The following is a 26802-nucleotide window of genomic DNA, read 5'->3' on the forward strand; positions in this document are numbered from 1 at the left end:
GTGAGGGGGGGGGTGGGGGGGGGGGGGGGGGGGGGGGGGGGGGGGGGAGAGAAACGAAAATGACGGGTACTGGAGGGGGTCTGAACACTGTGAGGGGCTAATACGCTGCTGGGAAGAGGGAGAAATTGGAAAAGCCTACAGTCTGTTGCTATGGTGACCCTCCATAACGTCACCCCAACGCGTACGTTCGAACAGTGCTCATTGTGAGCCTCATCTACTACTCGACTGATATTTACAATAGTTTATGACGATCGCTCATTAACTTCTTGATCTCGCACAACGAACGCCTGTTAGGGGGCACGTGGCAGTATTTATGGTACTGTTACGAGGATAATGCAGAGAGTGACGAGAAAGAAATTTCGCTTCAACGGGGTAGGAATCTATCATTCGAGTTTCATAAATTGCAGAGACAAACGGGATTTGAAGTTAAGGGTTATAATCGATTTTGCGCTGTTGTTCATGCCTTAATATATAGATGGCAGGATGACATAAACATTTTGTAGTATCGTTTCAAAGTGTATAATTTGTTGGAATTTTGTTAATTCTGACTCATGGGAATTAATGGTAATACGAATTATTAATTTTGTTAGTATTTTATATGGAATGGTTAGGTAGAATGTACGTAATTCTAAAATAGACCAACCAATGTATTTGAATTTGCCGCGCTTATTTTGTTTTCGTTCTCGCTATCGTTATTCTCATTCTCGATTTCGATCTTGTTTCAATTCTCGTACTCGATGTTGTTCTTACTCTCGATCATTATAAATTTAAACGAGAAATAAGGGATAATAATTGCCGGAATTACGTATTAAGAATTTACTTATCTGATCAAATTTAAACATATTAATATAGAGATCATAAAGAACATCAAATTGGAACCAAGTTTCTTGAAAGTATTTGCGTTTCGCAAAATATTCTTAGCATGTTCACCAATTAGATCCTTCACAGTGAGTAGCAATTAGGTTACCCAGTTTCGCCACGGATACGTTAATTAGGTCGTTTGCTTTACTTCTTGCTGTCGTATATCTAGAATGGGAATACACAACTGCAACTGCTCGTCAAACTTCGTAAAATTAGTTCAGATAAGTCGAAGGAGGTCACGTTGCTAACATTCAAATGTTCTCTTTGTAATTTCATCGACTTTTAATATTCTAAATCGAATTGCGTGTAGTTAATTGCATTGGCAATTAATAATAGTTATATTAGCTAATATAACACATTAAAAACCGTGCGTCTACTTTTATTTTATGCGAAGTAGACAAAACTTCAAAACATGATTTTTGATGACTGAGAAAAACATTTCTCATATTTCAAGACGAATTGGTAAAAGGACAGGTATTTTCCAGGTTTCCACGTGGAAAAGAAATACGATTTTGTCCTTTGATGTTTTTGGGAAGAATTCTTATCTAATCTCTTTGTACATTTACTTTCCGTATCTCTCTTAAATACGCCATCTGACTTTAACTGTTCAACGCGTACATACGTGACGCGTGTATGCCTAATGACAGCAGGAACCGTGTTTAATAAGAGCTGTAATTGCAGTCCCGTGTTTATTAAAGAATACAATTCAAAAAGCTGCTGATTGAAAACAACGAACGCACCGTTTGTATTTTTCAGTTACTTTAAATTAATCTTCGTTTCGTTGCTACAGTTTTCTTACTATTTGCACATCGTGGTAGAAGTAATTCTTTCTAAAATAAATAATAACAATGTAATTAATTTGAATAATTTTACGTTATTAATTAATATCTATTACCAGAAATACGTTAACAAAATGAAAAGTACAATTGCTATGCAAATCAGCGGTGTGAAATTTCAACCGTTAAAATAAGGATGATATTCGACAATTTTTGAATACAGTAAAATAACAATGAAATGTAATAGAATATAACATACCCTTTAACATTACAAATATGTAGCATTTTTTTTTGTTACATTTTATTGAAGTTTATCGAAGTAATAAACCTTCTTTTCCAGGAACTTCCTGGTCGATTATGTTGATTGGTGTGTAGCCTAGCATTATTTCCTTCGATGTAGAACAGTAAATAAGACGCGGACAACAAACAACGCGTCGTATGAATCTAAATCCTTCATAGAAAAATGCAAAAAGGGTAATAATATGTCGTTCCGAAAATAAAGGAGTGACTTTTGTGTAAAATTGTTACCGTAGTAATAAAAAATATAATAATATAAAATTTATGTATCATGAATTGTCAAAGGATATGTACGGAAAGTGATGAAAAGTTCATTAACGTTCTACGTTATAAAAAGTAGCCAAGATCATGCCTCTTTAAACGGTTTACTTAATTCGGTAGCGAACTGTCTTTTTTATTAATAAAACAAACTGTTAGTTTATGGTTAGTAAAAACACGAAATTAGTTTGATTTTTGTGTGCGCTAAATTATGTGACTAACTATGTACATGAATATTTACGTATTTTTTGAGTATTTATTGAGACCTATTAAAAATACAGACTATTAAGCACGTTTATATGAATTTCGTTCACTCTGATTTACAAAAGGAGATCGTCACCGAAAAACTGGGTGTAGAAACACCTTTTTTTGACCCACTATAAATCCATACAAGGTGGAGATTTATCGTTACCGATCGGTTGGGCGCTCTAACGGTGGCATTCGATACTACGGCACGACAGTGCTACGTGAGAAGTCGCGACGAAGTGGTTTTCTACTACGGTCTCGGTCGTTGTTTCCCGATCGCGTACGAGGCACGTCCAACGTCGCAGACCGTGTGTCCCCGGCGTAATTATTCGTGTTTTCCCGTGAATAAGAGAAGCTCCGTGATCCGCCTGCTCGCATTATGTCGCCTTTGCTTCAACGAACTGTCCGGTTGTTCTTATTAACGTAGCCTGGGAAGAGACGGTGTGCGCCGTGAGGCCAGGTTATCTTCCTTGTACGAGAGAAAAGTTTTCGCCGTCGGTGTACAATGGCGCGGGAATCTCGCGTTCCCGAATCGATGTGTGCACGGCGTAGGTGATGATCGGTGTTCGTACATGTGGCATGGTGTTTATAGTGAACAGGAAGACTTGCATACCCCGCTGGATCGACCAGCCCGACAGTTTTTGGATACGAGCCGTATAGTGAGCCGCCATGAGGCGCATTAGCGGTAAGCTGAATGCTCTTTTCATTTCTTCCGTTTTTTTCTCTCTCTTCTTTTTTTCCTTTTACGTCGACAGTTCGCTGTATCGATGAACCACTGCGGACTGTCGAATCGTTTATTCTTCCGTGTGCGTTTCACGACATTTTGACAAATGTTTTGAACACCTCGAGGACGTGACTGAAGTTTCAGAGCAGGATGCGTGCTTTGTGCAAATCTTTTTTCGATTAAGATTTCTTGTACTTCGTTTTATAATACAACCTGTTTTGGACGTATTGCGGAGTCAATATTTTTTTTTAATGAAGACTCATTCATTTTATTTTTGGTTGATTGTGTTGCATCAGTTTGTAAGTGTTATATGTTAGTATGTTATATTTTTTTATTCAGTTGTCATGAGGAGACAGATTGTGAAAACTATTCGTAAAGATAGTCATGTCATTTCTTTGTTAGGCACTCCATCGAGCACAGATTAATTGGCACGCAGTCCTTGTATCTGGTACTGCTCTGTAGTTTTTGTCTCTCTCATTGAGAGTGAAATCATCAGTGATGTATATCAGTTGTTAATTAAACGTTGATTTATTTGACTCGCTGTGTATTCAAAGTATGACCAATCAGTTAGCAGCTACTTAGAAATGTTATCGCAGTACTACAGTTTGAAGAGTAATGTTCTTATCTTAGTTTTCTATAAATGACCGAAAATTAAATCATTATTCTTGTATCTATTACATTATTGAAGAATGTACAAAGAAAAATGTGGTCTTAAATTTAACATGATATAATAATTTTATTATAGTGAGCATGGCAAGGACATCCTTAAAGTATATTCTATAAAGTATATTCCTCTTTTTATTTTGTTCTTCTTTTATATTGAGTTCCCTCATCTTATGTTTATCTAAATTAAACAGCTCTATTTTAATTCTATAACATGTAGATCCAAAGATACTTAAAAGAGATAGTATTATGTAACATTCAGTTCTTCCTTTGGAAATATCCAGTTTAAGAAGTCAAGGTAGTGCATCGATATTAAAAACCATTGAATTTTACTTGAAATTATGTATCTGCTTTCCATTTAACAGTGTACATTGCTATAAAAATGTGGATATTCTATGTGAAATTAGAATTATTAGCCTCAGGCACACGTTGCAATGTGAATTAAATGTGAAAAAATACACTATTATTTGAAATCTGGAGATTATTGATACTTTCATAAAACTGATGATGGTATGTTTGACCTTATCTTTTACTTGTGAGATAAGGAAATCTTAGTAATTGATGCTGAGCTTCCTGGATTCTGATCTTCATAAATTATTGAAGACAGTAATTCTTTGTGTTTGTCATTGAATACATGTTCTTGTTATCAAGTTTTCTTGCATTTCAAATGGAATCACATTATTGTTCTAAATTTTATTAAACTATTGCCATCAATTTTTAGTTTGCTTATTTATCCATGATATTTATTCGTTTAAATATTCGAATTTCGATATAAGTTATTATATTTCAGTGTTTAATTAATTTCGAAGAGTATGTAGTTTAATCGATATTTGCTGGATACATGTATTTAAATAAGCTGGATTAATTAATAAATATTCACATATGTTGGTGATCATCGTGTAAAATGATATTCAGTAAACATATATTATAGCAGATTTAATTAACGAAAATTATCTGACCAATCTATGATCATTTTCATGTGTAAACACATGGGAAATGATTTCTCTGAGAGAAAAATATATATGAATTCAAAATTGGCCGTTATAGAGGAAAATGTTTAGCATATTACTTTTCTTATATCTTTCAATCAAATATTTTACTGATGTGGTAGAATATATCAACAGTTTGAGAAGATTATAAAACGTTAAGAAATATGTAGGGAGATTCGAAATTGGTGTAAATGTGCAGTTTCAGGAAGCCGTCCCCGATTTTAGTAAAATTTGAACACTCGGAAATTTCCTGCGTTTCGCGGACAACCACTAACAATGCTATCAATTGTCAGAGTTTTAATTTGTGATTATAACAACAATATAATAATTTCTTTGTTTCTCGGACCCGTGTAACGCAAAACAGACGAGTTCGGTTTCTCGTCGTCGTTTGGTTTCGTGACAAACAATCTAAGACAATCCTTACTCTCTAAAATTAAATTGCAATATTAAACTATCTGCTATTAAATTTCAATTATATTGAATTCATTACTTGACTCATTTTTTTCTGTTTTTAATTCCTTCAAAAAATGAAAAGTGACTGTAGAGAAAGAAAGGTTTAGAACGATGACCTTGGGAACATACATCTATTTGTTACAGTATGGTAATTTTTAGCGGTATTTTTAAGACATCGATCATTTCTAAGTTAAACCCATGCAACTCTCGAAATAGCCATTACTTGATATTTTTTGGGGGTAACAGATCCACCTAATGGACACGCATCACATGTTATGCGTGCGTGTTGACATTATAAATATGGAGATGCGTACGTTAGTCCAATGAAACGTGCAAAATTGTATGCTTCAAATGCTTCCGGATAAAGAAGATTTATTTTTTCTCCTAACCTACTTATATACCGGCGGTGTACGGTGGCTCGTTTCACCTCTACTGCGTTTGTTTACACAAGGGCGGACCATTTAAATGGTAACACCCTTGCTGACGGATATACAGGGTGGTCCGCAACGACCGGAGAGTGTCACATTCATTTCCTGGTCACATTTAGGTGTAAAACAAGACAAAAAAAACTGGTAGTCCGACAGTGTTGAGCGATCTATAGACGCCTATTTTCATGTGACTCCTTGTTAGTGACTCTTTCTTTCTTGACATTGCATGCTGTTTTTTTTTTGTAACGAATATGAAACGATAATTCATCTCCCTCCATGACAATTTTAATGGTTTTGAGAACACAAATACACACACACACACACACATTGTAGCTTTCAGTTTCTCTGATGCTTCCAACAATTTTACTATTTTCAGTCGTATGAACTAATAATTACAGTTGCGCGATATATTTATGTTCGTCAGGTTTTCAGTTAAAGGTGTATATTTAATTAGACTTTAATCGGTTTTCGATTTTATGCATGCATCACGCGACTATTGCGTATTAAAATCAATTTTAAATATCCAAATTATTTACGTGATGACGTCGACGAAATTTGTATCTGAATAAACGGTTATATAATATTATTCGCTGGAGAAACTTTTTGTTGCGAATTTGATTAATGCTCTTAATGATTTAAATGGGATTTCAAGGTAACATGATTCGTATTAAAATCCAATTTGGTGACGATTTACTTTAAATGCGATTTCGCAGAGGAGGGATTGAATTTCAAACGTAACAAGATTTTTTTTATTATCTGAATCGGTGCGTAATCAATATGCAATCATGCTTTATCTCAATTTAATTAAAAAGAACGAACAATCTATTTTTGTGTTTGATATTAAATAATTTGGAATGGTTTCTGCAAATACAGATTCTCGTGGTAATTCCGTAAGAAGCGAAATGAAATTGACATTTACGACGCTTAAGATTTTTTAATTGAAAACTTTAATTGATCTTTGGAAAGTAGGCGGGGGTTAACGCGAATTACGGAATATGATCATTTTTTATGCTAAGCCGGCAGAAATTCTTTCCATCGTAGGTACATCCGGTGTCATACCACGGGAGGGTACTATGGCTTCCTCCTTTTGGAATGCGTCTCATTCTCACGCTGCTAATGAAGCACTTAATGATGCGAGAACAGGGGGGTGGAATGCCTCCTCCCCTTAAATGACACGAATTCAGGGAGGAAGCTTCGGTAACCCCGAAATTCCAATTTCCGAATTTTTCAAAGTCGACCATCTTTTAATGACCCTTTAATTCCTGGCCTTAAAATTCCTTTCGTGAATAACCCCCCATTTTTACGGGTGGTGGGGACGATATTTGACTATTCTTTTCTGGTGACTTTAATTGCACTGACAATTAAATGGGACTTGCAAATTGTTTTCCACGATTCAAATTCTTTTCATGCTCCGTTTTTTAGAATTATTTGAATTCTTAAAACATCAGCATTTATTGCTTGTAGATTAAAGAATTCTAATTTGTAATTTCGTTTGGATCATTTTCATTATTTACAATTCTTTTTATGATTTTAAAAATCAATATTACCGAGTTCCTGAAGATCTTTTTTTTCAAGATCCATAAAGATACATAGAGATTTTCAAGAACCATAACGTAAATTAGCTTAAAATATTCCAGCAATATTTGCTCACGATCAAAGTACGTCCTTGAATTTTTTTCTTCGGATATTAACATTGTGTAACACTTGAGATATACAAGTGTCTCCGGATTGGATAACTAAAATTTTCTGTCTGCTGGCTGGCATCAATGCCAGCTAAGAGAATCATTAGGGTAGGAGTAATAAAAATATAAATCCAAAAAATGTAAATCCATACATTTTCAAACATTCAGCAAACAATTTAATTAAAGTAAAATTGGTATTCCTAAATCGGATAATTGTGAACAAATTGGATATTTCGCTGAGTTGGTAGTGTGCAAAATCTACAGATGTAGATGCCCCGAAAAATAGTGCAGAAAATTGGAAAGCCAGTTATAACGGATAATGTCGTTGAGTGAAAAGCCGGTATTATTTCGTTTTGAAATTTTCCTTTCACCTGCCACGTGTTCTCTGTCGACGTTAAAACGACCGTGTTGAACTCTGTTTCGTTTAACACTTGAAATTCTATGATCGTACAGCGAGCGTTAACCGAGACCTTGCCGTACTTTAGACAGTGCTTATGTAAGGGCGATAAAGAATCAGGCGTGCGTCGAATATATGCCGTTTCTTTCGTTATTCACACGAAACGTGCTGTCGCTTCCGGTATATACATAAAGCTCCTCTTATACTATTTTATAACGGAACTATAGATTCTTTCAAAATTCACGGCCGATCGTTCCACCTTAAAGCACCGTTGCCGTTTGTTATGAAAATACGAATTTATCTTCTGGAAACCTAATACACTTTTGACATTTTTTATGGCGTAGTGATTTAACGGATATTCTTTTTTACTGCATTAAAACAATAACAGGAGGCACTGACATAAAAACTTTCAACTCTAAAAAAATTCTTTTCCGAAATTTACGAGTGGTTTTGTGAAAGATCGTTTATTTTAGCCAGTTGCGCAACGAAATGAAAGAATCTTGACGTATATGCTTATAACTGTTGAACAAACAGTTTGTTCAAGTTGCCACTTTTTATATAAAGCTGTAATAGTACTATCTTAATTGAGTAAAAAGATTGAAATGTTTTATTAAGCTGTTGCGCCGTAAAAATTTTAAATATATTCCAATTTTAGAAGCACCATATAACCATGTAAGATAAAAAGCCCTTTGTAAATATGTTTATAACTACCGAACAAAGAATTTATTTAAACTGAAAATTTTAGTATGATTACATATTAGTGATACCTCCAGTTAGTTCATAATTCAAATTGTTCAGTGGGGGTTTTGCTCTTAAAAAAATACATTCTCAGCGCATTGTTCTGACTCTCAGCTTGAAAGCAATTATGTATCTTGTTTTGCTATCGAAATTTTTATTAGAAATCTAATATAGTTCAAATTTATATTAAAAATTATTAAAAATTTCTATTTAAACGTCTATTAGAATCTAATATAATATAAACTAATTGCAAAATTCATTGTAATTAAATTTTATAAAAGCAAACGTTCACTGGGAGGTTCCTTTGTCCCTCGCATTCGCATCCCGTCGAGTCATAGTGACGCTGCGAACAATGGATGACATTTTATTTGTCTTTCTGGATTTATACGTTTAACATTATATTCTACATATAGAATATATCATGTTAATCACTAAATACAAAAATTCTTAAGCATATAAATATTATAAACTTTTCTACTTCATGTTTAATAAAGTTTAGTATTCTTCAATGTAAAAAAGGCATAATTGATCTCGAAATTTCGAAAAGTGTATTACCTACAATAAAAGTAAATACGGTGCCAGCTTTCCTTCACTTAAAATTCTACAACGTTTGTATTTAAGGCTTTTTAATCGGTTCCATAATTTCGAAGTTATTTGGGGTATGCGATTTACACGATTCAGTCTGTATAGATAAACGAAATATTTAGAAACACGGGATCTTTACAAACAAAAATCACATTCCTGGTCATAATTTAGACTCAGGGAAAAAACAGCAGGGTTAATGACTTAATCGGGTAGTCGTGAAAAAAACGGGAAGAAGCCATTCAAAGAAAGTGACCATGCGAATTCCTGTCCCATAAAAGTGCTGGTTTACCAGGTTCGTGGCATTTTGCGCCTGGATCACCTGTGATAATTCCTCTACTTTCACTGACAAAGGACGAGATCCGCGTAACAGCACAAACAGTCAGACAAGTCAAACAGAGAGAGAGAGAGAGAGAGAGGGGGGGGGGGGGGGCGGAAAAGAAAGAAAAGGAAAAAGGATTGCTGGGAACATCCGGCAAATGACATTGTTCCGGTTGCGGATTGAAGGGTCAAGGAACATTTCAAGGCCGCCGGGAGAGACAGTCATCAACAAGATCCAGTTTTTACTCAACTGGAATAATATATCTCTTTGCATACCCCGTAATTGAATGAATTAAAACTTAGTACAATGACTTTCGAGGTTCGAGGCCGTCCAAGGTCACCGGCCAAGACGAATACCCATCGACGAACTGATCCGACGATTTTCCTAATGACTCACTGCTCCGCAGCATCATCGTCCACGTTTTTTTTTTCCATAGAAAACCGGCTATTGTTACCGATAATATTATCGTACTGGTCACCAGTAACTATTACGCCCCATTATTAATCATCAAATTGGTAGAAGTAGCATTTGCACTCTGCTCATCATATTTTATTACACGAGGAAAGATTTTAAAACTTCCTTTAATAATAATAATTAGTGGACAAAAGTGTAGTAGAACCTTGAAAACGTCTGGAAGACGGGAGAGATCGGGTGATCGAGGTTCATTTGTTAGACGCTATTAAATCATATTGTAGTCTTTTATGGAACGTGAAAGTAGGAATATGCATGGTGAGATCTGCAGAGTGCGAATTTCGCTGTATAAAACGCAAGAAGAAACAGCTGACAAATTTTCTTTAACAGTCTGAGTCGGTTTACTGCGATGACAGACTCGATTCTTTATCTCTGTCCTGTTATTTTTCTAAATTCGGAAGCTAATATTCGGATAATAGAAATTCACTTGTTACATTCACCGCGCTACCTTTTCAAGTTCGGATGATAAGTAGTCCGTTTGCTGTTCCCATCCAGATACTTTTAAAATTGGCATAACATAGGCTTCGTACGAGTTCGCGCTGCCTCGCCATGAACCGGTTCGGACAGCCGTGATTGCAGTGCACATCAATATTTGCAAATGAAAAAAGCCTTTTAATGGAAGAGAGGTCCCGGTTTTACCATAACATTCGTATTTCAGTCTGATGGGGCAAAAATGTTCTGCGAGTGTTTTAGCCAATTTTTGCGGAATTCGTCGAAAGTCGCCGGGTGTGTTACGTGACGGAACAGGGTAGCATTGCAGGGTTAATGGGCCGTGAAAGGATTGTCCGAGGTGGACTGACCCCGCGGCGGTTCCAGGTCCCCAGAAATCCAGCGCCGCTCGTGGATCTATTTCTGTGGGCAATACCTTTTAATATTTCCACGTGGAAAGTTGTTTCACGTGTCGCGCTTTCGGATACCTACGCATGGAAGCATTACCGGGGGCGACCTACGCCGTTCTCCGGAAACTCGTCCACCCACCTTCGACCTCGCCTCTTTGCATTCGCCAGAACACCCGAGTCCCGCTGCTGTCGCCAACTCGAACCTGTACCCGACAACGCGAGCCTTTTTGACAGTCTTCGCGTATCGTTCACCTCGGACTCGATCTACACCCGGCAAGTTTTAGTCCTGCCAAGATTCCCATTAGACGATGCACGGGACACGGTGGATTCGTTCAGTGATTATTTGACGAGAGGATCGTAATTTACGCGCGAGTGCTAGAGCTGTGGCGTGTTACTGCGACAGTGGACGGAGTTCTCGAAAACTGACTTCAACTTCCAGAGATTCTGTGGGTATCGAGGTTGAAGGAGTCCTCGGATTAAAATCGTTTGAGAACAATCGTCGTGCATCGGTAGGCTCAATTGGGTACACCAGTGGAATTCTTGCTCGGTTCTTCGTGTTTTGATGGGTAATATTGAACTTTGATAGAAGAAGGTAGATGTTCTCTATTGTGATCTTGTGGATTTCAGAGAATGGAGATCTAAGAATAAATCTATTGATTAGACACGTTTTAAATATATTCTATCTTTACTCTACCTCAGACTAAGGACACTAAATGTTGTACATACTTCAGTTAGACATCCGCTAGTTTGATTTTGGGAAATGGATTTCTAACTATAATCATCAAACAGTGCACGATTTTAGCCACCAAATTTTACGTTGATGGAACTTTAGTAACTAATTTAAACGTATTATAATATATAGCTATTAACAATTTCTATCCCTTGTCTTCGCCCCTGAATACCAATTTTAAATCAGAATCTTTAAGATCTGAAAATTCACTGGACAACTTCCATTTTTGCCTTAGGAGGTGCAGGACAGTCTATAAATTTCATATAAGAGTACGTAAAACATCTCCTAACATTTTACTACTAACAATCTCCATTCTGATCTAAGAGCACAATTTTCAATCTATAATTTCTAAAAATTGAAAATTCACTAAACTACTCCTATTTTTACCCTAGTATGCGTATTTCCCAGACAATAAATCTCAAACCAAAAAACACAGAGCACTCCTTAATATTATCTTAACGATAACCCCCCCCCCCCCCCCCCAATGTCAAATCAAACCAGAAACATATGCAAAAGTGCAAGCACAAGAATCTGCTAAGAAGAACTGAGCAAGAGTGCCTGAATAGAATCGTGAATTAAAAAGAGCATCTGAAAGGAGGATTTTTGGAACGGTGCACAGGGTGGTGGTCGAATGTCGGAGGGTTCGCAGCTCGAGCGCAGAGCCTGCGACGACGAGAGGAGCATAAGCTGAACCATAAATGGCGATCACCGCCGTCGCTAGCTGCCTGGGCCCCCCGCCCTTGCCGCCCGGCAAGCGCTTTCTACAGAAGTCCTCGAAGAAATTGTCCTCTACGTACAAGAGCTTTCGGGATCCGGCGGTCGAGGCTTGGCTGCCGGCCGGGATCTTCGACATGTCCAGGAGCAGACAGTGTCCCAGGGACACCGGGGACATCAGCGACAGGCCGATCCTCGCGATAGGAACCGGCAATTTGTTCCGCAGCCGGTCCGAGGGCAACTTGGCCGCGCGCAAAACGACTGCGGCACCGCTGTCCGCTACTCCTCTCGATAAGTGCATCCAGGCGATTTATGGCAGCTGGAGGAACCTTATGCATCGTAAGTGTAACGCTCTCCGCTCGGCCGTCCGGCTAATCGACGGTGAATATAGGCCGAATAAATTAGACGACGACTACCATCGTTGGCCGGCTCGCCATTAAATCGCCGGACTTTTCTTTTTACCCTTTCTGCGGACTGGGGAAGGGCCTTGAAGGACCTTGAAGGGACTCCAAGGACGCGGTCGATCTTTCTACGGGCTATCAAAAATATTTCAGTCGAAATACTTTCGAGTTACCCTGTGGTCCAGTGTGTGATCGTTTATGATCAAGTATATATAAATAACAGCACTGTTAACACGTTCGTCGCCGCGTCACCCATATCTGGGTGACACTAATTAGTCAGAGAATCAGAAATTTCTGATTCTCAATTTTGAAAATTTATTTTTATTGCAATATATTCGAGCAAAATGAATTCGACTATGATTTTTCGAATGCGAAAGAGTTTTAATGTCATCCCCTATGATAAATGTGAACTTTTTAGTTTTATTTTAATTAATTAAATTGCTTTAATTATGTGGGGATTTTAGTGTCTAATTGTCGGCGAAGAACGTGTTAACAAAATAATTGTTTTGCGATGAATCCTTTTATTAATGTAGCTTTTAATTCTGTGTCAATTTGTCAGGCGATCAAATTGGTTTGTTTGTACATGATGCGCTTTACTAAAAATTCTGAAAAAAATACGAAGATAACACTTATGACGGTATATTGGTACTTAATATTTTTATACATGTTTGTAGATTTTATAAATCCATATATTTAAAAACATTTTTGAGCAAATTTCAGTTCAGTTTTTTTTTCTTAATAGTCTTGCACTGAATTGAAAATTTCGAAAAAATTTGAGGATGGCAGTGAATTTGAATACAGAATTGTCTTTTATTTTTCGCACGCAAAATTAAAAATTAATTGCACAGATATAAATATCTGGATATTTAATAATATTGTGATTGAATCGCGCATCATCATGGTGTTTCGAAATACCAACTACGCGAACTGCTACATTTTAGGTCACCGTATACTAATATGGTTTCCCTCTGAAGGTACAATGGGCAATGATAAACATTAAGCGATGGACAATCGTGAAACGAATCGAATTCGTCTTTTAGGTTGATTCCTCGGAGGCAGTCTATCGGACTGTGAATGATTCTAGTGTAGCAATCATTGGTCTTGAAGAGAAATTATTATTCAATGAACTGGGCGTTACTTAATCTTTTCTCGTGCGGCCTACGTAATGTTAGGAGGATTGGAATGCATGGAAAAATGAATGAACACATACATAGTCAATGAAGAACTAAATTTTTTTATATGACTTATGGCGTGGAGGAGTATTTATGAATTGATGGTGACGCGGAGGAATTCATTAGCAAAGGTTGCTTACGAGAATATATTATAGGTCGTTACATTGAAAATGCGCCATTTTTGTAAATTGTTGTAGTGCTGTTGTCTTCATGTATAACAGTTTGAAATCTGCATTTTTTTGACTAATTCTTTTAATAAAATTGTTCAAAGCGGGCAACGATTACGGTCTGAAGGGGAATAAATTATGCTGGAATTATTTAGCGGAATTACAACTGCAAACTTATTAATAATTTCAGTGACTGAATTAAAATTTTTGTATAAAAGAATTACTGAACATACCGGAAATATGCGCTAATAGATCTGCAAGGTTGTTACTTACAAAAAATTACAAAAAGTCAGCTGTTCATTGCTGTCGATTTATTTTTATTGGAATAGTATTTGAGAGACGGTATTTCTAAATATTTTTGAACGATTTATAAATAACAGATCTACAAAACTTAAAAGCAATATCTGCCATGATTCTTCTTTAAGAAATAGCAAAGTCAACCTGTTCTTAGTTTTCAAAAAAATTTTAATCCATTTATACATTAAACTAGCGATATTCAAAAATATTTTTTAATCGGTATATAAATTAAATTGTCGACATTAAGAAAATACTGCACATTCATGAAGTATGCGTTAATAAGTTGGCATAATTTCAAATCGATACTACCTTACACGCTTCTTAAAAAGATGACCAAAATTATCTAGCTTTTATTGTTTCAACAATGTTCACGTGATCCATATTCGAATAATAGTTTTAAAAAATATCTTTGAATTAATACACAAATGAGTATTTTTACATGAAAAAATACCGTACATTCTTGGATTGTTCCTGAATAGATAAACAGTTAAATTTGAAATCGGTGCGTCGAGTGGTTCTGTTTTAAAACGATCACCAAAGACAGGCCGTCTCCATTCCACCGTCGAAGTCGGGAGCCTTCTTAAAAAGGACGCGGTCGGAACGCAGGTTTTCCATGTTGGCGTTGTTAATTGGACGATTTTCGTGCAATCACTTCGCCGAACTTCTGACACACTTGACCGAGCTTCTGTCTGACAAGTCGTCACGCCGCTTGCCGTAAACTCGTTGACCCAACAGGTGTATCTGTCGTAGACCAGGTACACGGATCTCTGCTCGGAGACAGTCGTTTGTCTACCTGCGGCATTCGAGTCCTTTCATGGTATTCTAAACACCGATTATTATACGGGGTGTCTAGGAACTTGAAATGCAACCCGAAAGGAAGAAACAAATCACTGAGCCCAAACAAATAAACGAGAACAACACGAAATATAGAAAAGATCCCAAATAAATTAAATGTAAGAATACAAATTGTGAAACCATTCCATTATAAAAATGTCACTTGATTGGAAATTTTCTTACATATTATCGACAATATTATTGAAAACTAATTTCGTTTGGTTTATCAATATTTATTTATATAGTGTTTGCGGATATTATTTGATGGAGAAATATTAGTATAGCGTTGACACCAATTGGGTTGGAATACAAAGAGAAGGATAGAAATGTTTTATTGTTTGAAATAGAATTGAGACATGCGATGATATCGCTGGAAACGGCAGTTAAATTCCACATGACCTAGTACTTACGAGGTGGGGGACATTTTTAATAAAACCTATCGTTTATGGGACGATAGCATGCTTGTATTAACTATAACGGCCAGTACTCGAAGCACCGCCTCCAGTGAAAGTTCTAATAATATCTCAATAAGTAATAATTTCAGGTCGTATATACCATCGTACTTTCCCACTAAGGCTGTCGAAGCTCTTTCTGAAATATTAAATCCCATAATCTTTCCTCTGAGTACGCAAAAACATAACAGCTGTAACATTTATCTCCGCTAATTGCATAGAATATTTCAAATTTGATGTTAGAACCTACACAAACTTCTTTTAGCCATTGCTGACGTATAACAGGTCTTGTTACATGATTTTTAATTGGAAGGTACGCGAACGACTGAGACACTGTGTTTCGCCATCGATTCTTTGCCTTCCTATCGTTTCAAATAAATAAAAATGATTCAAGTACTGATAAATGTCTTACACATGTCTCAATTTAATAAACAGAGTTTCAAGTTATTAATACTTCAGCAACACACGGACTATATCAATACGTATCTTTTTCTAAAACACTATAACTTTGTTATGAATTCGGACGTAGTACCTTAAAAATAAATACTCAAAATTATATGCCATAAGAAAATTAACGAATAAAGAATCAGTGTTCCCAGACCTTTATTTTTAAGTTCTTCTTCGAGATACTTTGCATCTTCTTACCTAATTATAGCATTTAGAATAGATAATACCGCAGATTGCCCTAAAGAGCACTGATCTGGCTTCGTTGAAATCGAGATAAAAATAGCGTTTCCTGTTCCTGTAGATATTAGAAACTCTCACATTAACGAATTTCTATTTTCTGAGACCGTTTGCCCCAAGGGATCAATTAGAATACCTTAGGCGCCATTGCTCTAGTTATGTCAAAATCAAAAGCAATAATAATATCTTCTCCTATCAGTGTTCAGAACCCACAGTAGAGAGTCCTTTGTCCTTGAGCTCATTTGCCCCAGGGAGGCAATCTAGATTACTCCAAGGAGTACCATTCTAGATCCATTAAAATCACGAACAATTGTAAACGTTTCTGCACCTCCGTTAAAAATTCATTAAGTCTTCTTTTTCTACTGAAGTCCTTTTTTTACTTAATCCTTTTCCCGGTGAAGGTACGCCGTCGTGACCTCGTGAATGTCACAAGAAATAATAGCATTATTGATCCTCATCAATATTGAATTTCTAAACTAAACAGTCCTTATTTTCTTGAAGCCATTTGTCTCATTTGCCACAGAATTGCATCAAGGAGCTGGCTTTATTAAAGTTAAAAACAATAATAAACTCTTTTGTGCCTGTCAATGTTGAAAATCCATGAAGTTTCTTCTTCTGAAGTCATTTGTCCCTGGAACCATTTTGAAGTGTTCTCACGAACTATGTCTTTGCCTCATGACGATTATAAGGAATAATAGTATAATTCGTTCTCAACAATATTGCATTTCTAAAGTGGACAGTCTCTATATTCTTGAAGCCACTGGCTTCTGAAAAAGCAATCTACATTGCTTCCACAAGCAATGCCCTAATTCCAGTAAACTTGACAGCCCCGACATTGTCTTTTGTTTCAATTCTTAATCCCGAAAGTGAACAGTCGTCTTTTATTTGAACCATATGCCGCAGAAGGCAATTTAAATTACTTCCAAAAGCACTGCACTTGTCTCACTGAAATGAAAGATTCCAACATTTTCTTTTGTTTCAATTTTTAATTTCCAAATGAAGAATCTCTTATCTATATTACTTCTAGAAGCATTGTCCTTGTTCCAATAAAATTAGTAATCTCAACGTTGTCTTTGATTCCAGTGTTGACTTCTCAAAGTAGGCGACCTCTTATCAGAATCCATGTGTCCCTAGAGGGCCGTCTGGACTGTTTCCAGAAGAATTGCCCTCGTTCCAGCAAAATTGACAACCTCAATACCGTCGTTTCAATTCTTAATTCCCAAAGTAGACAATCTCCTCTTACCTGATTCCAGTTTTCCCCGGATGCCCATCTGGAGTGCTTCCAGAAGCATTGCTTTTCCTCCAGTAAAATTGAAAATTTCAACACTGTCTTTGATTTTAATGTTGACTTTCCAAAGTAATCAACCTCCTTTTATCTGGACCACGTGTCTCAGAGGGTAATCTAGACTGCTTAAAAAAAGCGCGACTCTTGCTCCAGCCAGATCATCAACTAAATATTCGATTCTCAAAGTAGACGAACCCCTCGTACCTTAACCAATTTACCCCTAGGAGTAATACAATAATCTCTTTCACATAGTCCCTCAACTTGTAAACAGAAGTGGACAACTTGGGAAGAGAAGATACGATTATTCGAGCCTCGTGGCTCGTTTTTTACAATTGCCGATTGCCAACAACTATAAAAACGAATCGCGAGGCTGGAATAATCGTATCTCCTTGTCACAAGTGGTTCACTTTCGTTCCCAAGCTGGGAACGAAAGATATCGTATATCTTATATCATATATAAGATGAACGTATAGACAACCCCCAGGAGAAGTGCTCCTACACCAGTAGAATTGTCAATCCTAACACAGTTTCTTCTGCCAAAATTAAACTTGCAAAGTGTAAAATCTCTTTTCGCGAGGTCATCTGCCCCAGAGGGCAGTCCGGACGCGCTCCTAGGTCAAAGAGCGCCCATTGGCCATGCACTGTAGACTCAGCTGGGCTCCAGGACAGTTATCTAGCCAGCATAAGAAGACGCTACACGCCTCGCGCGAGCCCCGGTGTCCTTTGTGTCCGTTCGCTGTATCATCATCTTGCAGCGACACCGTTACGTCAGCAAACGCTCGCCCATACGATTGCCTGTCGCAGCACCGTTCAGCGTTGCCTCTGCCAATCACCATTAACAGCGCTCGTATAATACGATCGCATCGTACGAACGGTTAGCAGCAGCTGAACACTCTGTTTCGAATTCTTCGCGTCTCCTGTCGGTGTCTAACGAGCCTAAAGTGCCAATAAATGCTGATCGTTTCGAAATTTTCGGTGCCAATTTTCTCAATTGATAATACCCGGTCTCACGAACCCTCCGATAACCGAACCCTATACCTAAGAAGGTATCCTTTAAATGGTCGAGACTTTTATGGTTTAAATAAACGGCACACATAACAGTTCACATTGTGTTAAATAAGTAAAGAATTCAACATAGAATATTCGAATGATAAGTTGTTTCAGTCAGCAAAAAACTAGTCAAAATATTTTGATTTTTTATCGAAAATTTTCTCTTCGTTTCGTAATTTTAATACGTAATTAAAATTATTTTAAATCGAAATTATATCCGGCTGTATAGATTTGTTCTCATCAATTCAGGGAGAAAACGTGCACAGCCAGAAATATATTTTGATTAAAAATTTGAAGAAAATTAGGCTTGCATGAAATAAGAGTGAAGCTTAATACTATAATGTTTTCAATTGACGAGGGATCGTGGAAAGCGAGATAAAACGTTCACGTTCAGGTTTATTAGTCGCAGAAATGTCTCTGTGCTTCGTTCAGGTGTTAATGACTGTTACGATCGATCATAAAAATTGCTGCCGGTGAGATTGGACAGCCCGCTCGTTTGGAACAGTGTCCACCGAAACGTACCGCTAACAGGAACGCTTGTATTATATCTGAAAAAGATGGGAGAGCCGCAGTTCGCTGGCAAGTAAAAGGTGTGGGTACGAAGAGGAGGTACATAAATACTGGTTGGACGAAGAAGAGGAGAAATGTGAGCCGTGTGGGGACGAAGAAGGGACGCAGGAACATTCGATACACGCACGCAGCACGAATGATACAGGATAAAGGACCGATGGGGGCGTAGAGCGCAGCCGGAGGATTAGAGTGCCGGTTAGCTCTCTTCCTACCTTGACGATGCCGAAAAATAACGCGACTTTTGGGAATTTTTGCAAACGGAACCAGTAAACATATCAATTTGAAACTTTGTGGCCGGATTTAGCGATCCCCGGAGAACTCGAGGATATTTTCTCTTTGCGAAATGCCGATCGGGATACCTGTTATTATGGGTTCTTTGCATCTCGATGATAAATAAATAATACGATCTTTGGGCATTTTTCGAAATGAAAGTAATAAACTGATCAATTTCAAACTTTGTAGCTGGATTTGGCAATCTTTGATCTGTATCGAAATGATTTTCCTTTGCAGAAATGGCGGTTAGGGTGGCTGTCATTATTGAGTCTTTGGACCTTGTCGATAAATAAATAATAAGAGCTTTAAAAATCAGACTAGTAAACATGCGGATTTTAAACTTCGTAGGCAGAATAAGCGATCTTTAGGTGATATAAAATATATTTTTTCTTTGCAAAATCAGTCAGCTGCTACTAAAAGATCTTTAAATCTTGGCGATGAATAAGTAATACAAATTTTGTGAATTTTTTAAAACAGAACGAATGAACAAAAGAATTTTAATCCGTGCAGGCGGGTCAAGCAATTTTCAAATAATATAAAAACATTCTTCTGTTCCTTAAAATTATTAATTAAAGTGATTACTATATGGTCAGTTACAAAAATGTAGTCTCAAAGAAGAAAGATAATGTCATAGTAATTAATATTTTAAATTTGAGTATAATGTCTTAGGATTCTGTTTTAAGTATGTACAGTTGTGAGAAAATGCATAGAAATCGATCTTTAGAAGCCGTCACAGTAGTTAGTCCCCTCAAGAGGGTTAAAGTCGGGAGACAGAAGAGGAAGAAGCAGAAGAACGAGAGTTAGAAAGAAGGAAACACGGGAACAAAGATTGAAGGGAGTGAAGAAGCGGAGAAAGGAATCGATATGTACGAAGAGTGCGAAGTACATATTCTGTCGTCCATAAGTCACAGAACACATGGGGCTTCTTCGTGCAAAATCAAATAAATATCAATGAATTTTACTAGTATTACAGACTCAATTTTGGTGTTCAATTGAATTGTTCCTCGGTTATTACTTATGATTTACTTATGATATAATTTCGTCAAATTTTTGTTGCATTTTTAAATTTAGGAAAAAATAATTTTTTAATACAGACATTTTGATGCGGACCCAACAACTTCTAAGTTTGCACTTGTGTTTCTAGATTATTGTACAAGATATGTTGAAGAAATAAAAATTATTAAAGGTAGAAGAAAGTGATTTTTTGGGTGATTGTCTCGTCTCCTGTTACATTCAGTTAACAACAACATCTCCTAGCTTGTAGCTACAAATTATCCCTTTTGTATATTTCTCAAAATTATTGTCAAGAAAAAAAATTTACACTGTACACATATTTATCATATCCAATTGTGCTGTTAAATGAATTAGATTTTCTTACCCATAAGAATTCATCTAAAATTTTGATGAAAATCTGGAAAGTAAAGAAAACTACTGTTTACGGGAACCCATCTTACTTTCACACAATATCTTAAATGGCATCCGAAAAATCGCACCCAAAGTCGAACAAGAACCGCTAACGAAGTTGAAAGATATTAAAAGAAAATTCTCTATAAAGTATGTATAAAAAACACAATTTAATCATTCGAGAAGACTCAGTGATTACCAGGGAAGATAAAATAACGCATTGCTAGGCGCTACGTCGACGGTTATTCGCGTCGGCCACAATCCAATGCGATTTTTCCTCGCAATGTTGCAAATGCTCAAGGCAATACAAGATCGCACGAACTCGCAGACCCGTTTCTGATTCACTCGAATAACTTAACCGTCGATCAATAGTCATCTACGGTATTGTGTGCTATCACACGTATTTGCATTCTCCGTTTTCCGCATGAACGTTTCACAAAGTTACATCCGCGTTCCGGCGGATCGGAGCCGTGTTAAGTATCGGCGAAGCTAGCTGCGTCGGAGCATTCCTTTTCGCAAACTTGAAGACCTCTGGCAACGTCTGGCGATATGTCACGTACGGATTTTGATGAAACTGCGTGTCCCTATCGGGTTTCAGCTCCGTTGGTTCACAACAATTGCAGCCAGGACTGCGTAGTAGAGATCACACTCTCGATATTAACAAATTGAAAAGTGCCGTTTTGGGGATTTTTTTCTGGAAAAAGTACTTTTGCATAAACAACAACCCAGTTTAAAAGTATGTATACTGTACCACTTATAGGAATTTTGTGGGGTCGTTCAGTAAACCACCCTGTATATATAATTCAATCTTTCAAGATATAGCTACCACTTGTAACCTGAAAACGGTGATTTTTGGGCATTTTTTGAATACCGTGTGAAGCTTTTTTTTTTAAATGATCTAGTTTGAAAGTACGTATATTGCACTACTTGTAGGAATTTTTCTATAGGAAATGGTTAATTAAACGAAATCGACGGTTAACAGATAATGATGTAGCTAATTAATTTTCTTCGAAATTGTAGTCATAAATAGCTGCACGATGTCGATTACGAATCTTGAAAATCCGTAACAATTTTAATAGTTATTTTTATCGTTATTATCTATAACAAATTACACCGACAACTTTGTAAGCGACGGAGCCACCCCATTAAAAATGGTTATATAAACATTACTTGAAGCTGCAAACAATTCATTTCCTTTTTTGTTTTCACATTTTATAGCATTCAGCCAATTTTCATTCCGTTCTCGTTAAAGAGGTGGCCATCCCTATCAACTTGCAGTATTACTTTCATAACGCCGATCATAAAAGTAAATATATTAATCCCCACACATCCCAGACACGCTTACAAAGTAAAGACATTATCAGCTCTCGCAGATTCTAAAATTATTCGCATAAACGAAGATTCTCTGCCGCTGACGAGAATAATAACGATTTTCGCAAAATCCAACCTGCCCCTCGAAATTAGCGCATCGCACTTGTTAACGATGCTCATTAGCTCTCCCCCGGGATTACGGTCACTATTATTTTTACAATATCGACTGGCTCCGACGAAAATCCATAACAATAAAACCCTGTACAATACCCCGCTCTGCGACGAAACTACCCTCTTTGGCCAAGGTCTCTTACTCTGGAAGGTTTAGACGGGCTGAATTGCCGTCTAATTGCCCCGGTCTTTCATCGGTCCGTGAAAGAATCTTCGTGCGATCCGTGGAGAAATAGTTTATGTCCCCTGCCTTTATGGTGATTCCATTGCCGCGACGCAAAGAACGGTCCACTCGGACGCACTATAGTCGTTAATCGACGTCGCGCTAATGGCCTGATTAATAACGGGAGCGCGTGCGCAGTTCTGTTGGTCACTCGGCCTCAGTTAATGAAACGGTGCCCTTTGTAGTAAGTATCGTGGGTGCGCAAACAGAAATTCGTGTGGCACTGGGCTCCCTGCTGGCATTTTTTGCCCAAGGTCGCCGGACCTCCATAATTATATTTTTCGTCGCAGTCTCTTAGTTGAATAGTGGATATTTTTCTTAATGCATCAGTTTACCAATGCATTGCACGTTGTTATCGTTAATTCGCTGCGAATTGTTTATATGGTCGTACCAGTATTTTGTTGTAATTATTTATTACTAATATGGCCGTATCAATATTAAGTTTTATTTATTTGTTATTAATAAGGTCATATCTATTTATATTTATATATCCATTATTATAGTTGCAGGTATTTATTATTATTTATTAATTACTATGTTTGTATAAATATTTATTAGTATTTGTTTATTATTGACATATTTCCGTGAGCATATAGCATCATTAATGTATAATTAATGTATCAGAGCCCTCATTATCTCGATTGCCGCGATAGGATCATTATTGATATATTGTACAAGCAGTATTATTATTTATTTAACTTATTATTTGCTACAGACGTTTGTGATTTTGAGAAGGACTATGAATAGCAGAACGTAGAACTATAAAATAGTGCTAATGTTAGAAACATTAAGTACTCTCTAAATCGTTGAAGGGTGGATCTCTTCAAAACCGGAAACGTCTTGTCTTCCAGAAATAGAGCAACGCCATATGCGCAAGATTATGCGAAGCGTTAAGCACGAACCGAAGACAAGTGCACCAAAGATAGAAGATCGTGGTGGAACTGTGATCACCTTCCTACCTAAAAAAATAAACTTAAGGGTCATTTGATTTTCGTTCCAATTTGTTGTTAGCTTTGCAATCTGTTTCCGACGATAGCAACAAATTGTTCCCATAAAAAGTTTGTGGCGTAGTTCAACAATTGTTGACGGACGCGAAGAAATTTTTTCTATACCAATTTTTTGTATACAAAAATAATCGTTTTGTGTAAATTTGTGGAGATTTGATTTAAGGAAACTTTTTCTCTAACGAGAGAGGCAAAGTCGGCCATTTTGGTTCTCAAAGTTTCCCAAAATGTAAATGCTAAGTGTATTTTGAATTAGACTGTAAATAGTTATGTAGGACACAGATTTCGTTAAGACTCGATTGCACTTCTGGTTTTGCATTCTTATCTGTTTTTGTAATTAGTGATCAAGTTGTTAGAAAATGTTTGTTTCCTTTGCGCTCTAATTTCAAGAGGAATGCGACACAATATTGAATAAGTACTAAGTTAATAAATAAATAAGCTGTTACTACAACGTGAGCGGCAAGTTAGTTCCATTAATGCAGTTAAAGTAGGAAGCAATTCAATAGGGCCTGTATGATCAAACGACTCCCACTATCTTGTCAGTTAAACGCTCTTCTAATCCCCATTCATCAACGTTTGATCCTACAAACTCATAGAAAGCATTAGACAATTATTTAGCACTTGTTTGTTTAAAAACATTTTCTCATTTTTAGATCTAAAAGAATTCGTACACATTGTTTTAGAACGAGACAATTTTTCTTTCAGGATCTAGACGATCTAGGCTTTTCATTGCTTCTAATGGAACATTAATTAATTCATTAAATAACAATTCTTAAACTCTGGGCCACAGTAGACTTGGTCTCCGCATTCCAAAGAAAACACTTTAATTTTAACTTGTTATAATGCTCTATAGTTACACGAAAATATCTCCTAAATTAATATTGAACAATCTGAAGATGCAATTTAAAAGAATACAGTTGATTTTTATATGATCTCTATTATATGTATATCCACCTATTCAAAACAGTTTTTGCATTAAATGATACACATCTAAAAACTGCTTCAAATATCTGCGCTATTACCAATTGGTAGAGGTTGGAACGAGACACCCGATATACCTATGACAGTCTATATTATTATTGTCACTTATCGTTCTGCATATTACTTATCGTATTAAAACTGTTCACGGCTTGTTCGAGTTAACTCGGATGCGAGAGGGTAAACGCGGCCTAAGCAGCCCGGTTGCGCCGATGATAATAATAATAATAACAAAAACAGTCGCATAAGTGATTGAATAATAAAGAGGATATTATCATTTGTTTGCAGTTGGCGGCATGAACCGGCCGTCCAAAGCAGTGACACAGGCGAAGAAAGTGGCACCGCCGGCTGTACCCGACGTGTTTCGACATTCCGGCTCCTCTTTTGGTTCCGCTGGTTATGCGAGCAGCGAGGATAGCTGTTTCCTGCCCGGAAGTGGTCCTGGAGGAACAACGGACGATGGTTCGTACGGGATGCCCTCTGGAAAGAGTCCCGGGCCGATTTTCACTCATCCTGGATTCGCTTTCCCGCCGGTCGTCGGGAAATACGCTCATGCCGAGGACCAAGGTGCTTCGCCGTAATCCATTTTCTAGAAAATCTAGCTAAACGATGATCCTGAAAACATTACATGAACTTACGGCACACTGTAATACTGAATCGGACATTTGGTAACAATTTTAAGCTGAATTTAAAAAATGCCGAATGCTTGATTTTGAAAGAATCACCTTGATCTTGTGAACACTTGATTGTTATATGTAACATGAAACCATTACATATGTATGATACAAAAAGAAAACAAATTATATGATTCTTCAGACACGAAAGTTCAGAGTATGGTAGTGAGACTCATTCTGGAACGATTTTTATTTTTCAACATATTCGTGATAACTACATAGATATACTATCGAGTATTGATTTTATTGAGAGCAGAGCTTTTGAGAATCTGGTTTGTATAGCTACATCAAATCATCATACTGCATTAATAAAAAATATTCTTTTGTTTTTCAGTTGTAAAGCTCTCGATAATTAATTTAAGGATATCTATGTAGTTTTAAGTTTCTGCATAATAAATGTTCAGAGCCCCACAGCACACTATAATACTAAAATTTGTGTGATATAGGGTAATAGCAACATTATTCCGCTAACAATATTGTTCATTGTAGGAATCGACATGACTCAGAGCCCCGGAAGAGACAGTCCAGGCAGTTCAGGATCAGGTTCCGGTTCCAGGCATTCTACAGCTTCACTGGATTCCGGCAGAGCCTCCGGATATCACCTGGGTCCCAGAGGACCCGGTGCTCTTGCTTCGTCTCCCAGATGTTCCATAAGCTCGCTCGGCAGCCATCCCGACAGACCGGCGGATCTTGACGTCGTTCATGCTTGGCTGACTGAACTTCAATTCGAGGAATATTTTCCTTTGTTTGCTTCAGCTGGTTATGATCTTGCTACTATCACTCGTATGACGCCGGAGGACTTAACAGCTATAGGTAGAGAGAAATTACCTAATGTAGGAGACTTAACAGAAAAGCGGTTATATTTCATACGTTCTGTCTAACTCATCTTAGCTTATATTAAAAAGATTGTATTAGAATTGACAGAGAAACAGAGATTGACAGAGTGTTCCATAATTTTAAAAATTGTACACAAGATTAGCATTAATCATAACTGATTGATTTCACTTCACAATGATTGAATTAATAATTTAAATAATTGAGAACGCGGTATTAGTGCCATTGCCATTGTAGGATAATTTTCTAAAGTGAATGTTATTCACCTGTTAGCATGGGGCTTGATCAAAAGTGTATTTCCACGATCAAAACCGCGGTTATATTTACATATTCCACCGGCGAGGTAATACGGACAACCTTTCCTCTCGGAAAGGTACGAACAGTGACACGAAAGTCTGCCACTTGAAGGGTGTATAACTCCCCTTTCTTCTTCTCAACACGTCTCTAGCTGTCTCTTAGCTGGAGGCTGGAAGGTGCATTACACGAGCACCAGAGAAGGATGAGGAGACGTGCTCCCCTCGAGCGGCAGATTTTCATGTCATTGATTATACACAGTAGGTCTGCATCTGTGTCTGCCGCTTCTTGTCACTTGTGCTTGCCGGGACTGCGCCTGGAATGGTCGGAATTATTGGACATACAGGACAGATATGAGATATCCGAGGCTTTCGTGTCCTCCGTTGTCGAGCATAGTACTTTTGGATGCAAGCCATAGAACCTTTTTGGAACATGATTTTATTGTTTCGCCGTCGGTGCAGCTAGCTTTATCTGAATCTGCTGACGTGCACGACACTAATATCTCGCCCATGCCACAGATCATTTGGTAGCAGTCACTGTTTTTTTTTTATTAG

At 37.2% G+C, this 26802-nt stretch overlaps 1 protein-coding gene across 4 annotated transcripts in view; it reads left to right on the top strand.

The window, feature by feature from the left end:
* The window catches only part of Ckn (CRK like proto-oncogene, adaptor protein), a 33242-nt gene that overhangs the window by 300 nt on the left and 6140 nt on the right, over nt 1-26802 (top strand). For 2 of the 4 annotated variants that reach the window (XM_078185987.1, XM_078185988.1), the window contains exons 1-3: nt 2675-3123; nt 24735-25013; nt 25610-25933. In XM_078185987.1, the coding sequence (XP_078042113.1) occupies nt 3108-3123; nt 24735-25013; nt 25610-25933 (619 nt within the window). In that variant the 5' untranslated portion in view covers nt 2675-3107. Of the gene's footprint in view, nt 1-2674; nt 3124-24734; nt 25014-25609; nt 25934-26802 lie in introns of those variants that run through there. The other 2 variants (XM_078185990.1, XM_078185989.1) reach the window with 2 other exon arrangements.

This window comes from Augochlora pura, chromosome 7 (genome assembly GCF_028453695.1).
Source record: "Augochlora pura isolate Apur16 chromosome 7, APUR_v2.2.1, whole genome shotgun sequence".
Taxonomy (NCBI): domain Eukaryota; kingdom Metazoa; phylum Arthropoda; class Insecta; order Hymenoptera; family Halictidae; genus Augochlora; species Augochlora pura.